Below are 12,877 nucleotides of genomic sequence, written 5' to 3'. Positions count from 1 at the left end.
GGGGCCAGTCGTCTAAGGCGCCGCGATTCGCTGTGCAGAGTTGTGTCCCTTGGGCACGCCAGAAACCTATGATTATGGGTTTGAATCCCGGTTCGCCCCAATTATAATTCTAAGTTTGTTGGCACCATACCCGTGCTCACCGAAGTGGTAGACGTCAGAGACCTGCATCACTTAGGGCTTTCTTCCCACATTAAGCTGACCCGCCGCAATATAACTGTAATACTGTTGAAAGCGGCGTTAAACCCAACTCACTCACTCACTCATTCAATAAGCAGTTGTTGCATTATTCACTGCAGTTGAATTCATGTGTTGGTGATGCATGGGTGGTGACTTGGCTGAATGTTTCATGATACCCGGGAAGATGTAGATCGTTGTTCACTATATCAATCACTGGATTGTCTGGTCCAGTCTCGATTATTTACAGGCCGTCGCCATAAAGCTGTATTCCTCATGTGGGATTAAACAATAAACAAACTCAAACGTACTCTCCAGCTCAGAACAGACATTGCGAAAGTCTAACTAAAAAGAACATTAAAATATTGATATATCTTGTTTCTAGCTTGTGGTTGCACTTTCTGTCTGGGTTTTCGCCAGCACAGTTACATGTGCACGGGAAGCAACGAGCTTGGGTTGCCTGACACTGTTCCCGAAAAAAACACAGAAGGAATCGAGAGAAACATTTCTAATCAGCGGATCAAAGAGGCTAGCGTAGATTGGTCTTTTCCATCAACACAATTTTTGTCCTCAATTATTCCCTTTGATGCGTCTTAACGGTAATTAAGCTCACATTTGTCTCCGGACATTTCAACCGGCAAATTTTTCAGACGATTGTCAAGCGAAGAATTGCTGCTCGGTTTTTAACAACCAACTCCCGTTTTACAAATTGCGATTTATTCCCTTGTTCATCAACGGAGTCTGGAGCTGAGCAATCATGTATATTGTCGGACAAAGAAACACATTACTCCGGAACAGCGCGTGTAACTAAGGCAACAACCGTTTCGTTAGACTTTAGCTTGCTGGCGAGTTCGCAGCTAATGTGTCTTTGTTGTTGGAATTCGGCGCTAGAACCGTTTGTAAAGAATTCATGATGTGAGTTTAAGCACCCCTTATCTTTATTTATCGGTGTTGATGGTTGTCACGTGATCAACTCAGGCTCACTCCATGAAGAGTGCCAAGGTATTGCTATTTTTATATACATTGTATTTTTTTCAATAACACTCAATTTATTTTGCTTCATTATTTTTGGAAAGTTTTGAAATATGTTTGTCGTTATTATTAACACGTGCCGTTGTTATCTAGAGGGAGAATTCTTACGGTCCTAATCGTGGAAACGATTGGTGCACATCGAGGATTTGTGGAGTTATGTCCCCTTATATACGAAGGACATTGGCGGCGAATTTCAAAGGGTGTGTTGATGGCGCTGTATGCCGTCGCCAGTTAAACGATAGTCATTGGTGAATTACATTGGTGAAGTCCGCTTAAAGGGGGACTATAAGCTAATACCTGACCCTGGGCAGCGCTTCTTTAGCGATCAGGTTATAGCCAGATTTGATTGGGTTTAATTATCACCATTTACGAATCAACTACTAATACAAACTGACATATCTTTTACATATAGAGATATACATTAAGCGACTTCATATTTCCTGGGGGCACGGGTGGCCCAGTCGGCTATGGCTACGCGATTCGCTGTGCAGAGTTGCGTCCCTTGTACCCGCCCAGTTGACGCCGATTATGTTTCTAGTTTGTCAGGACCAAACTCGTGCTTGTGGGTTTCACCAAAGTGATAAGCGTTTGAGACCTGCATCACTTCAGGCTTTCCTCCCACATGAAGCTGACACGCCTGACATAACTGGAATAGTGTTTCTAAGCGGCGTTAAACCCAACTCACTCACTCACTCATATTTTCAGGGGTTAATAGCTGTTTGAGGCCTAGGGATTTCGTTAAGCCAGAAGTTTCAAATATGTTTGAAGATGAGATAAGAGTATTGTAACTGATTGTAGTTTAAGTTTTCAGATGAGAAACATACGAATACAAAATGCTCCAAGACTTTGGTGCCAAATATACGTCAAGAGTTAAGTAGTATTACTTCAGGGAATCTGATTCTCCTTTCATTTGAAATAGGGGGCACGGGTGGCCCAGTCGTCTAAGGCGCCGAGATTCGCTGTGCAGAGTTGCGTCCCTTGGGTACGCCAGAAACTTATGATTGTGGGTTCGAATCCCGGTTCGCCCCAATTATATTTCTAGGTTTGTCGGCACCATATCCGCGCTCGTGGGTTTCACCGGTGGTAAACGTCTGCGACCTGCATCACTTCGGGCTTTCCTCCCACATTAATCTGACACGCTGCGATATAACTGGAATACTGTTAAAAGCGGCGTTAAACTCAACTCACTCACTCACTCACACATTTGATCTCATAAGCACAAAATCCATAACCTACACACCTAGAGATACGTTTCTAGGCAACAGACAACACAATGGTGTCCTCGTAATTCAGAGGTCACTGACCTGCATCAATATAAATCGTTAAGTACTAACAGTTTGAAGTAGGTCTTTTAAGAATTCACGACAAAATTCAATACAGAAAACCAATAAGAGCTGAAATTATTTATTCATAAAATAAAACTATGTTTGCTGCCGTCCAGCAAAGCAATTTTAACACTTGAACTATTGAGTTCCGATACATTCACATAGACTAACAGTTGTCGAAACGAGGAACGCAGAACGAAACGCAGTTCAAATATAAAATTTATCGAAATTATATTTTTTACATTTTTATCATAACGATAAAATTCCAATATAAAATATAAAACATGATCAAAGGATGCACAAGTGGCCAAGTGTGTAAACAGTCGCATAAACTGGGTGCTATGTAAGAAACGTTGATGAAAGCCGCATGGTAAATACGTCTACCGTCCCAAAAGCCTACAACTGGCCGCAGCGTCTTGCTGCACGTTTTCCCAATGTTTCCTCCATAGTGTGTCGTTACCTGCAGGCGTCCATTTACTGCTTTAATGTAGCTCTGTGTTGTTTTCATGGTATTGAGACGGCACGTAATGCCCTTGGGGAAACTTAACGACAGGCTATGGTGACTTTGTTGTAATCAAATGATACTAATCTAAGGGCGACTAACGATGATGCAAGACTTGGATTCACAAAAATTGCCACCATTTGGGCTTGTGGTTTTTAATAGCAATTAGCACCTTTAGGTAGAATTTCTTATCGTTTTGGGCGTTAAGCGTTGAGCGTTTTTACATTTTGGGCGTTGATTGTACGCCCTGGGGCGTTCTGGGCAATGGTGTTAAGAAACTGTTTGACGTTAAACGTCTCCAGTGTCGTAAATTATACATGACACCTTTTTTATAATATTCGTGGCACCAAATTATCAAAAGTATGGGGCGGTGTGGTGGCGTAGTGGATTAAACGTTCACTCATCACGCCAAAGGCCCGGGTTCGATTCCAAGGGTACAATTTATTGCTGGTGCCGTGATGTTTTGGTCGGAATTGTTAAACAAAACTCAGAGTTACTCCCCCTAGATACATGTCATTCGGAAAATATCGTAAATATACGAGAATGGCGTCTTACATCTTTAATCCGAGATACAAAATTGCGGTTGGTATGTTGTAAATGTTATGCCAACAGGTCGGCAATTTGAGCGAGGAACATATGAAACGGACCTTACTTAATAGCGGGCTACATTAAAAATAATGGAATAGGCTTCCGCTGATCAGAATCCGATATTCATGTGTAAGGTAGAATAAAGTATTTTATGATCCCTAGTTGAACATTGAAAAACGACGATAGACAGTGATAGATGTATGCTTTTGTTGAGCATCTATAGGGGGTTACTTGTGGAAATACGAGCCAAATCATGAATTCATCTGAACAAATAGACAAGCGATAGAACCGATTCTAACGAACATATTAGTGTCATGTTATATTCCTCTGTTACACTTGTATAACTGTTTCTTTCTGTAAGACATTACATATTCATACGTGTTGAATATATACAAAAAGCGTTTGCTTTTAGAAATAGCATATCTATACAAAGCAAAATTGATTCCAGAATTGTTATGGATGGAAACGAGACATTTCAAAAACGTCTTCAAACTTAAACTATCACGATTTGAATTTATTTATTATGTACGTTATATTTTCACGTGTCCTTATGTTTTGGCACAGAACAAGTAAAACTTTACTCATTTTCAAACTCCCAGTGTTTAGTGACCAAAATCTGTACAAAGAGTTAACTTAAGTGTTGTCAACTAGAGACCATGTCTAAAAGGTCCTGTATGCCTAGCTGGGGTAATGTCCTATAGAAGTTATTCCTATCATTGGTAATCGCATTACAATTACTAGGCGGTCTAGTGGTAGAGTGTCCGCACGGTGAGCGGAAGGTCTGGGGTTTGATCCCCGACCTATCATACCAAAATACGTTAAAAGATGGTACTTGTTGTTTCCCTGCCTGGCGCTCGGCATAAAGGGGCTAAAACAAGGGGTGGTGGGTTCGGCGTCAGTGTAAGTTGTCTGAGTGGGATATCTATGTTAAACTGCGTCATGGCATCACAGAGGGCTAGTACTATTAAAACCGGAATGCGTACCGACTAGTACAAGCAGCCTCACCATTCCACCCCAGGTCGTTAAAAATACATTCGATACACCTCTCTGTCAATATCTAGACCCGTGAAGATCCGTGGTAGAAAATGTCTTCAGCAACACATGCTTGCCGTAAAAAGGCGACTATGCTTTTCGTAAGGCGACTAACGGGATCGGGTGGTCAGGCTCGCTGACTTGGTTGATACATGTCATCGTACCCCAATTCCGTGGATCGGTGCTCATGATGTCAATCACTGAATTGTCTGGTCCAGACTCGATTATTTACAGAAGGCCGTCATATACCTAGAATATTGCTGAGTGCGGCGCTAAACAACGAACAAACAATCTCTGTTAATATCTAGGCACCCACTAAGCATCCAGGAGATCGCGTCAAGTGCGAGAACTTTAACGTCACAATAGATGCGACAGATCTTGAAGTCAATTAGATGTCAGTTAAAAAAGGCTTCATGTCTGTACTTAACAAAAACAAGAAACAAACAAACATGCAAAAGCAATATGTACTATGGTTGTGCAGAAGAAGGGGTTGGTCTCTTGATTCTGTTCTGTTCTTGATTAAAGTGTGGAGTGGTGGATATTTTGAATTGTTGAACTTAAAAGTTGACCTTGATATAGCCAGGGTCGAACAAGTGGGATTATGAAAGTGGACGATGCGCCGCAATCATCGACTCAACCTCCTAACCATCAGCCCACCTTCCCAACCATCAGCCCACCTTCCCAACATTCCCAACCACCAGCCCACCTTCCCAACCATCAGTCCACCTTCCCAACCATCAGTCCACCTTCCCAACCATCAGTCCACCTTCCCAACCATCAGCCTACCTTCCCAACCATCAGCCCACCTTCCCAACCATCAGCTCAACTTCCCAACCATCAGCCCACCTTCCCAACCATCAGCCCACCTTCCCAACCATCAGTTTATCTTCCCAACATTCCAAACCATCAGCCCATCTTCCCAACCATCAGCACACCTTCCCAAACATCAGCCCACCTTCCCAACCATCAGCCCACCTTCCCAACCATCAGCCCAACTTCCCAACCATCAGCCCACCTTCCCAACCATCAGCACACCTTCCCAACCATCAGCCTACCTTCCCAACCATCAGCTCAACTTCCCATCCATCAGCTCAACTTCCCAACCATCAGCCCACCTTCCCAACCATCAGCTCAACTTCCCAACCATCAGCTCAACTTCCCAACCATCAGCCCACCTTCCCAACCATCAGCTCAACTTCCCAACCATCAGCCCTCCTTCCCAACCATCAGCCCACCTTCCCAACCATCAGCTCAACTTCCCAACCATCACCCCACCTTCCCAACCATCAGCCCTCCTTCCCAACCATCAGTCTATCTTCCCAACATTCCCAACCATCAGCCCATCTTCCAAACCATCAGCCCACCTTCCCAACCATCAGCCCTCCTTCCCAACCATCAGTTTATCTTCCCAACATTCCCAACCATCAGCCCTCCTTCCCAACCATCAGTCTATCTTCCCAACATTCCCAACCATCAGCCCATCTTCCCAACCATCAGCCCATCTTCCCAACCATCAGCCCACCTTCCCAACCATCAGCTCAACTTCCCAACCATCACCCCACCTTCCCAACCATCAGCCCACCTTCCAAACCATCAACTCACCTTCCCAACCATTAGCCCATCTTCCCAACCATCAGCCCACCTTCCCAACCATCAGCACACCTTCCCAACCATCAGCCCACCTTCCCAACCATCAGCCCACCTTCCCAACCATCAGCACACCTTCCCAACCATCAGCCCACCTTCCCAACCATCAGCCCACCTTCCCAACCATCAGCCCACCTTCCCAACCATCAGCCCACCTTCCCAACCATCAGCTCAACCTCCCAACCATCACCCCACCTTCCCAACCATCAGCCCTCCTTCCCAACCATCAGTCTATCTTCCCAACATTCCCAACCATCAGCCCACCTTCCCAACCATCAGCCCACCTTCCCAACCATCAGCTCAACTTCCCAACCATCACCCCACCTTCCCAACCATCAGCTCAACTTCCCAACCATCAGTCTATCTTCCCAACATTCCCAACCATCAGCCCATCTTCCCAACCATCAGCCCACCTTCCCAACCATCAGCCCTCCTTCCCAACCATCAGTCTATCTTCCAAACATTCCCAACCATCAGCCCATCTTCCCAACCATCAGCCCACCTTCCCAACCATCAGCTCACCTTCCCAACCATCAGTCCACCTTCCCAACCATCAGCTCAACTTCCCAACCATCAGCCCACCTTCCCAACCATCAGTCTATCTTCCCAACATTCCCAACCATCAGCCCATCTTCCCAACCATCAGCCCATCTTCCCAACCATCAGCCCACCTTCCCAACCATCAGCCTACCTTCCCAACCATCAGCCCTCCTTCCCAACCATCAGTCTATCTTCCCAACATTCCCAACCATCAGCCCATCTTCCCAACCATCAGCCCATCTTCCCAACCATCAGCCCACCTTCCCAACCATCAGCCCACCTTCCCAACCATCAGCCCACCTTCCCAACCATCAGCTCAACTTCCCACCCATCACCCCACCTTCCCAACCATCAACCTACCTTCCCAACCATCAGTCCACCTTCCCAACCATCAGCCCACCTTCCCAACCATCAGCTCAATTTCCCAACCACCAGCCCACCTTCCCAACCATCAGCTCAACTTCCCAACCATCAGCCCACCTTCCCAACCATCAGTCCACCTTCCCAACCATCAGCCCACCTTCCCAACCATCAGCCCACCTTCCCAACCATCAGCTCAACTTCCCAACCATCACCCCACCTTCCCAACCATCAACCTACCTTCCCAACCATCAGTCCACCTTCCCAACCATCAGTCCACCTTCCCAACCATCAGCCCATCTTCCCAACCATCAGCTCAACTTCCCAACCATCAGCCCGCCTTCCCAGCCATAAGCCCACCTTCCCAACCATCAGTCCACCTTCTCAACCATCAGCTCAACTTCCCAACCATCAGCCCACCTTCCCAACCATCAGCTCAACTTCCCAACCATCAGCCCACCTTCCCAACCATCAGCTCAACTTCCCAACCATCAGCCCACCTTCCCAACCATCAGCCCATCTCTCAACCATCAGTCCACCTTCCCAACCATCAGCCCATCTTCCCAACCATCAGTCCACCTTCCCAACCACCAACCCACCTTCCCAACCATAAGCCCACCTTCCCAACCATCAGTCCACCTTCCCAACCATCAGCTCAACTTCCCAACCATCAGCCCACCTTCCCAACCACCAGCTCAACTTCCCAACCATCACCCCTCCATCCCAACCATCAGCCCACCTTCCCAACCACCAGCCCACCTTCCCAACCATAAGCCCACCTTCCCAACCATCAGCCTACCTTCCCAACCATCAGCTCAACTTCCCATCCATCAGCTCAACTTCCCAACCATCAGCCCACCTTCCCAACCATCAGCTCAACTTCCCAACCATCAGCTCAACTTCCCAACCATCAGCCCACCTTCCCAACCATCAGCTCAACTTCCCAACCATCAGCCCTCCTTCCCAACCATCAGCCCACCTTCCCAACCATCTCGTTGGCGATGTGTCAAGATGAGCTTATAATCGAGTCCTGACTAGAAAGAAATCTACGATAGCACACAACCAACAAGGCAACCATCCTGCATTATGTCCCTGAAGTTGTGGCATTTTTTCACGCACAGAGCTTCGTATTACGACGTGCCTTTATTCCCCTACTTTAACAAAGGCTTACGCAGTTCATCATCATCGGCATCAGCATCAGCATCAGCATCAGCATCAGCATCATAAACAGCATTAACATCATCGTCATAACCAGCATCAGCATCATCGCCATAACCATCACCGTCATCTTTATTGCAATAATCACCATCATCACCATCATCATCATCATTATCATCATCATCGTCATAATCAGCATCGCCATCATCGCCATAAACCATTTTCCGGTGTCCCCCGCCGTGATATTGCTGAAATATTTCTAAAAGCGGCGTTAAACCATATTCGCTCACTCACTCATAATCTGCAATAATCATGTTGAATAAGCTTTTAGCAAATCACGAAAAAGGGAAACATCTACTTCAGATCCTTTGTTTTTCATTTTTCATACAAATATATCCCAAAATAGTCCTAACGTTACTCTTACGTTTAAATTTATCTATTCACGGTTGATCAAACGTCATCGCGATAACCGTTTTCATAGAACGTTTGTTCCGAAATTTCGAATAAAAATTTTCAACGGCATACAAGATGTTTTATAAGTTTTATCAACCCTTCTTTACGTCCATCCATTTCTAATACGATCACATATAATGCTGTATATGGACACCTTATTTGCATAAATGGACTATAATTCAAATTTCTACAGACTTGCATAGCAAAACCAAGCAAGGTGAAGGGCCTACAAAAATAACTTAATTCATCTCGGTGAATTTGACGACCTAAGTTCTTGCAAGGAAACCCACTCTCGACGACCGATGCGCTACCGCTCACTTTCAACAGACATTCTCTAATGAATTTTTCATGAGTTTTACTCGTGAGAAATGAATTAACATTGAACATATACCGCATTTGCTAATTGCCTAAAGAGGATGGTTCTTTTTCCACCAAACTCGTCCAATGTGAAATTCTTCATCCGGGCGTTTTTGCCGTCGAGCGAGTGAAGAGCGTTCAGCGGAGACGAGCATGGAGATCACACTAGCTGTCGCCATCTTTAATACGCTTTCATCTCAGCATGGAGACGATTTTTTCACATCAGCCTGTCATATTACAAGTTTGAAGTGAGTTTAGTCGTTCCTCTGCGTCATGTCTCGAGAGGTACATGGCGGGAGTCATGGCTGTCAACCTCTTATTGGGCGGTTGGAGGGGCATATTGACAGGCGACGAGAATCACAGTTTGGAGGAGATTAGGAACTCGTACAGCTGGAGTGGAAATGGTTGCAGTGTGAAGCATAACGCTCTAGGCCCTAACGTGCTGACCGTGTGACAATGTAACGTGAAGAGCCCCGCCATGTCTCGACCGTCAAACCAATACCTCACCTCCCTAACCATCAGCCCAGCCTCCAGACTACCCGTACACCATCCCTACCACCAGGCTGACTGCCAACCATCTGCTCAATTCACAACCATCAATTCAACTTCCCAACCATCAGTTCAACTCCATAAACATTCAGTTCAACCTCCCAACCATCAGTTCCACCTCCCAACCATCAGTTCCACCTCCCAACCATCAGTTCCACCTCCCAACCATCAGGTCAACCACCCAACCATCAGTTCCACCTCCCTTCCATCAGTTCAACTTCCCTTCCATCAGTTCCACCTCCCAACCATCAGTTCCACCTCCCAACCAGCAGTTCCACCTCCCAACCATCAGTTCCACCTCCCTTCCATCAGTTCCACCTCCCAACCATCAGTTCCACCTCCCAACCAGCAGTTCCACCTCCCAACCATCAGTTCCACCTCCCTTCCATCAGTTCAACCTCCCATCCATCAGTTCAACCTCCCAACCATCAGTTCAACTTCCCTTCCATCAGTTCAACCCCCAACCATCAGTTCCACCTACCAACCATCAGTTCAACCTCCCAACTATCAGTTCCACCTCCCATCCATCAGTTCGACCTACCAACCATCAGTTCAACCTCCCAACCATCATTTCAACCTCCCAACCATCAGTTCAACTTCCCTTCCATTCAGTTCAACCTCTCATCCATCAGTTCCACCTCCCAACCATCAGTTCAACTTCCCTTCCATTCAGTTCAACCTCCCATCCATCAGTTCCACCTCCCATCCATCAGTTCCACCTCCCAACCATCAGTTCAACTTCCCTTCCATTCAGTTCAACCTCCCATCCATCAGTTCCACCTCCCAACCATCAGTTCCACCTCCCATCCATCAGTTCAACCTCCCATCCATCAGTTCAACCACCCAACCATCAGTTCCACCTCCCAACCAGCAGTTCAACCTCCCAACCATCAGTTCAACCACCCAACCATCAGTTCAACCTCCCAACCATCAGTTCCACCTCCCAACCATCAGTTCAACCTCCCATTCATCGGTTCAACCTCTCAACCATCAGTTCAACCTCCCAACCATCAGTTCAACCACCCAACCATCAGTTCAACCTCCTAACCATCGGTTCAACCACCCAACCATCAGTTCAACTTCCCATCCATCAATTCAACTTCCCTTCCATCAGTTCAACCCCCCAACCATCAGTTCAACCTCCCAACCATCAGTTCCACCTCCCAACCATCAGTTCAACTTCCCATCCATCAGTTCTACCTCCCAACCATCAGTTCAACTTCCCTTCCATCAGTTCAACCCCCAACCATCAGTTCCACCTCCCAACCATCAGTTCAACCACCCAACCATCAGTTCAACCTCCCAACCATCAGTTCAACTTCCCTTCCATCAGTTCAACCCCCCAACCATCAGTTCCACCTCCCAACCAGCAGTTCAACCTCCCATTCATCGGTTCAACCTCTCAACCATCAGTTCAACCACCCAACCATCGGTTCAACCTCCCAACCATCAGTTCAACCACCCAACCATCAGCTCAACCTCCCAACCATCAGTTCAACCACCCAACCATCGGTTCAACCTCCCAACCATCAGTTCAACCACCCAACCATCAGCCCACCTTCCCAACAATAAACTCAACTCCACAACCATCAGCTCACACTATCAAACATCAGATCAGCTAAGCTCAGCTCAGCCCACCTCAGCTCAGCTCCGCTCACCTCACCTCACCTCACCTCACCTCACCTCACCTCACCTCACCTCACTCCATGCTGATTACATGGATCCGTGCTCATAATGTCCCTGGTCCAGACTCGATTATCGTTGTTATGAAGCTTGAAAACAATCTTATGTCATTCGAATCGGACGCAAGCACGACGCTATGGCAACCGGTACTCCGTAGATCCAGGTTATTTATCAGAATGTAATGGAAATATAATACCCTGCATAATCGAGGATGCTCTCCCCAATCATCATCGTACATATTAGTCTGTCAATCAGACCCTAGAGATTATATTAAAAATGGAATCCAACTCAAGTCTAGAATGGGTGGCCAAGACCAGACCACGTCAGCCCTGAAATTAAGCATTGATATGAACTCCATTTATATTATTTTGCAAATAAATATATTTAAATAAGATAATTTTCTTTATGGGACTAAATGTCAGTCTGCCTATATACTTGCACTGAGAGAATCTGGGGACAAAATATTATAAATGTGAACGCCAGATACTGAAACAGGTAATATTGGGGTTTTATGCGTCATCCAAGATGAATCAAATATTCTAGAGGGACCGATATTTTATAATGGGGAGGCGGGAGGGGGTCGATCGAGACAAATTATTTTCAAACTTTTTTCGACATATGCAATTACATTTAGCAACCGTGAGTGACGGAAAATGTATTTGCCATCCATAATATATTACGAATTCAAGCTTTCATCTGACAATTTATCGAGATTATTCACGCGCGTGAAATAGAAGAACAAAAGGAAACGCACTAGACTACAAAAAAACATTAATCACTTACATTTTATATTTGCGTTTTTAGAGAAGAGATTTGGGGGACTATTTTAATACATTTTTTTTAAAGATAGAAATAGTTTGATATTTCTTCCAGCAGATGTTGATATATCATCAAAAGAAATTTGTCAAATTGTCGTTGTGTTTCATATTTCTTAAACGTGTTTTGCTTACTTATAAGAGACCGACCATTTGATATTCGTCGGTGGTGGTGGTGGTGTGCGTGCGTGCGTGCGTGCGTGCTTGCGTGCGTGTGTGTGTGTGTGTGTGTGGAGAGAGGGGGGGCGGAGGGGGGTATCGAGATAGATAAGTCTGGATTTATTTTAAGACAATCACCTTGCAGCAGTGTAATTGTAGTGACAGGCTATTCCCTTTTTGTTCTGAAGCATAATAAGTTCTTCAAGACTTTTCAGGGACAATGTATTTTTTTTGTTTAAATCTCAGCCTTACTGCTACTTTTCCCATTACTCTTCATGGAAGCCGTTTCGGCAGATAATCGAGACAAATTATCCTCTGGTGCTGACGGTTTGCATTATGCTTCGCGGATAACAAATAATTTAATATCAAACTTGTTGCAGTGAATGTCTTTTAATCCCACTAGTGGAGAAGTTTTGTTTTTGTAGCATCGTACTAAAGACGTATGTCATCTTTCGATCTCCAGAGTTTCTTCAAAAACAAATTTGCAAAATGTTGCAATTTAG

At 45.5% G+C, this 12,877-nt stretch overlaps 2 protein-coding genes across 2 annotated transcripts; both read left to right on the top strand.

Moving 5' to 3' along the window:
• Positions 1-5,267: 5,267 nt before the first annotated feature.
• Positions 5,268-7,973, top strand: LOC139453746 (uncharacterized). Its single transcript, XM_071235214.1, has one exon. The coding sequence runs from the start codon at positions 5,268-5,270 to the stop codon at positions 7,971-7,973; it is 2,706 nt and encodes a 901-aa protein (XP_071091315.1).
• Positions 7,974-9,646: 1,673 nt separating this feature from the next.
• LOC139453745 (uncharacterized) lies at positions 9,647-11,452 on the top strand. The gene has a single exon (XM_071235212.1). It carries the CDS (start codon positions 9,647-9,649, stop codon positions 11,450-11,452), a length of 1,806 nt encoding a protein of 601 aa, XP_071091313.1.
• The last annotated feature ends 1,425 nt before the right edge of the window (positions 11,453-12,877 follow it).

This window comes from Haliotis cracherodii, unplaced genomic scaffold, assembly GCF_022045235.1.
Source record: "Haliotis cracherodii isolate W230 unplaced genomic scaffold, xgHalCrac1.p SCAF_10, whole genome shotgun sequence".
Taxonomy (NCBI): domain Eukaryota; kingdom Metazoa; phylum Mollusca; class Gastropoda; order Lepetellida; family Haliotidae; genus Haliotis; species Haliotis cracherodii.
This window is presented reverse-complemented; position numbering and strand designations above follow the sequence as displayed.

Bases quoted from the DNA above. Each gene is read 5' to 3' on its own strand.
- LOC139453746 (XM_071235214.1), top strand. From the start codon at position 5,268: ATGCGCCGCAATCATCGACTCAACCTCCTAACCATCAGCCCACCTTCC.
- LOC139453745 (XM_071235212.1), top strand. From the start codon at position 9,647: ATGTCTCGACCGTCAAACCAATACCTCACCTCCCTAACCATCAGCCCA.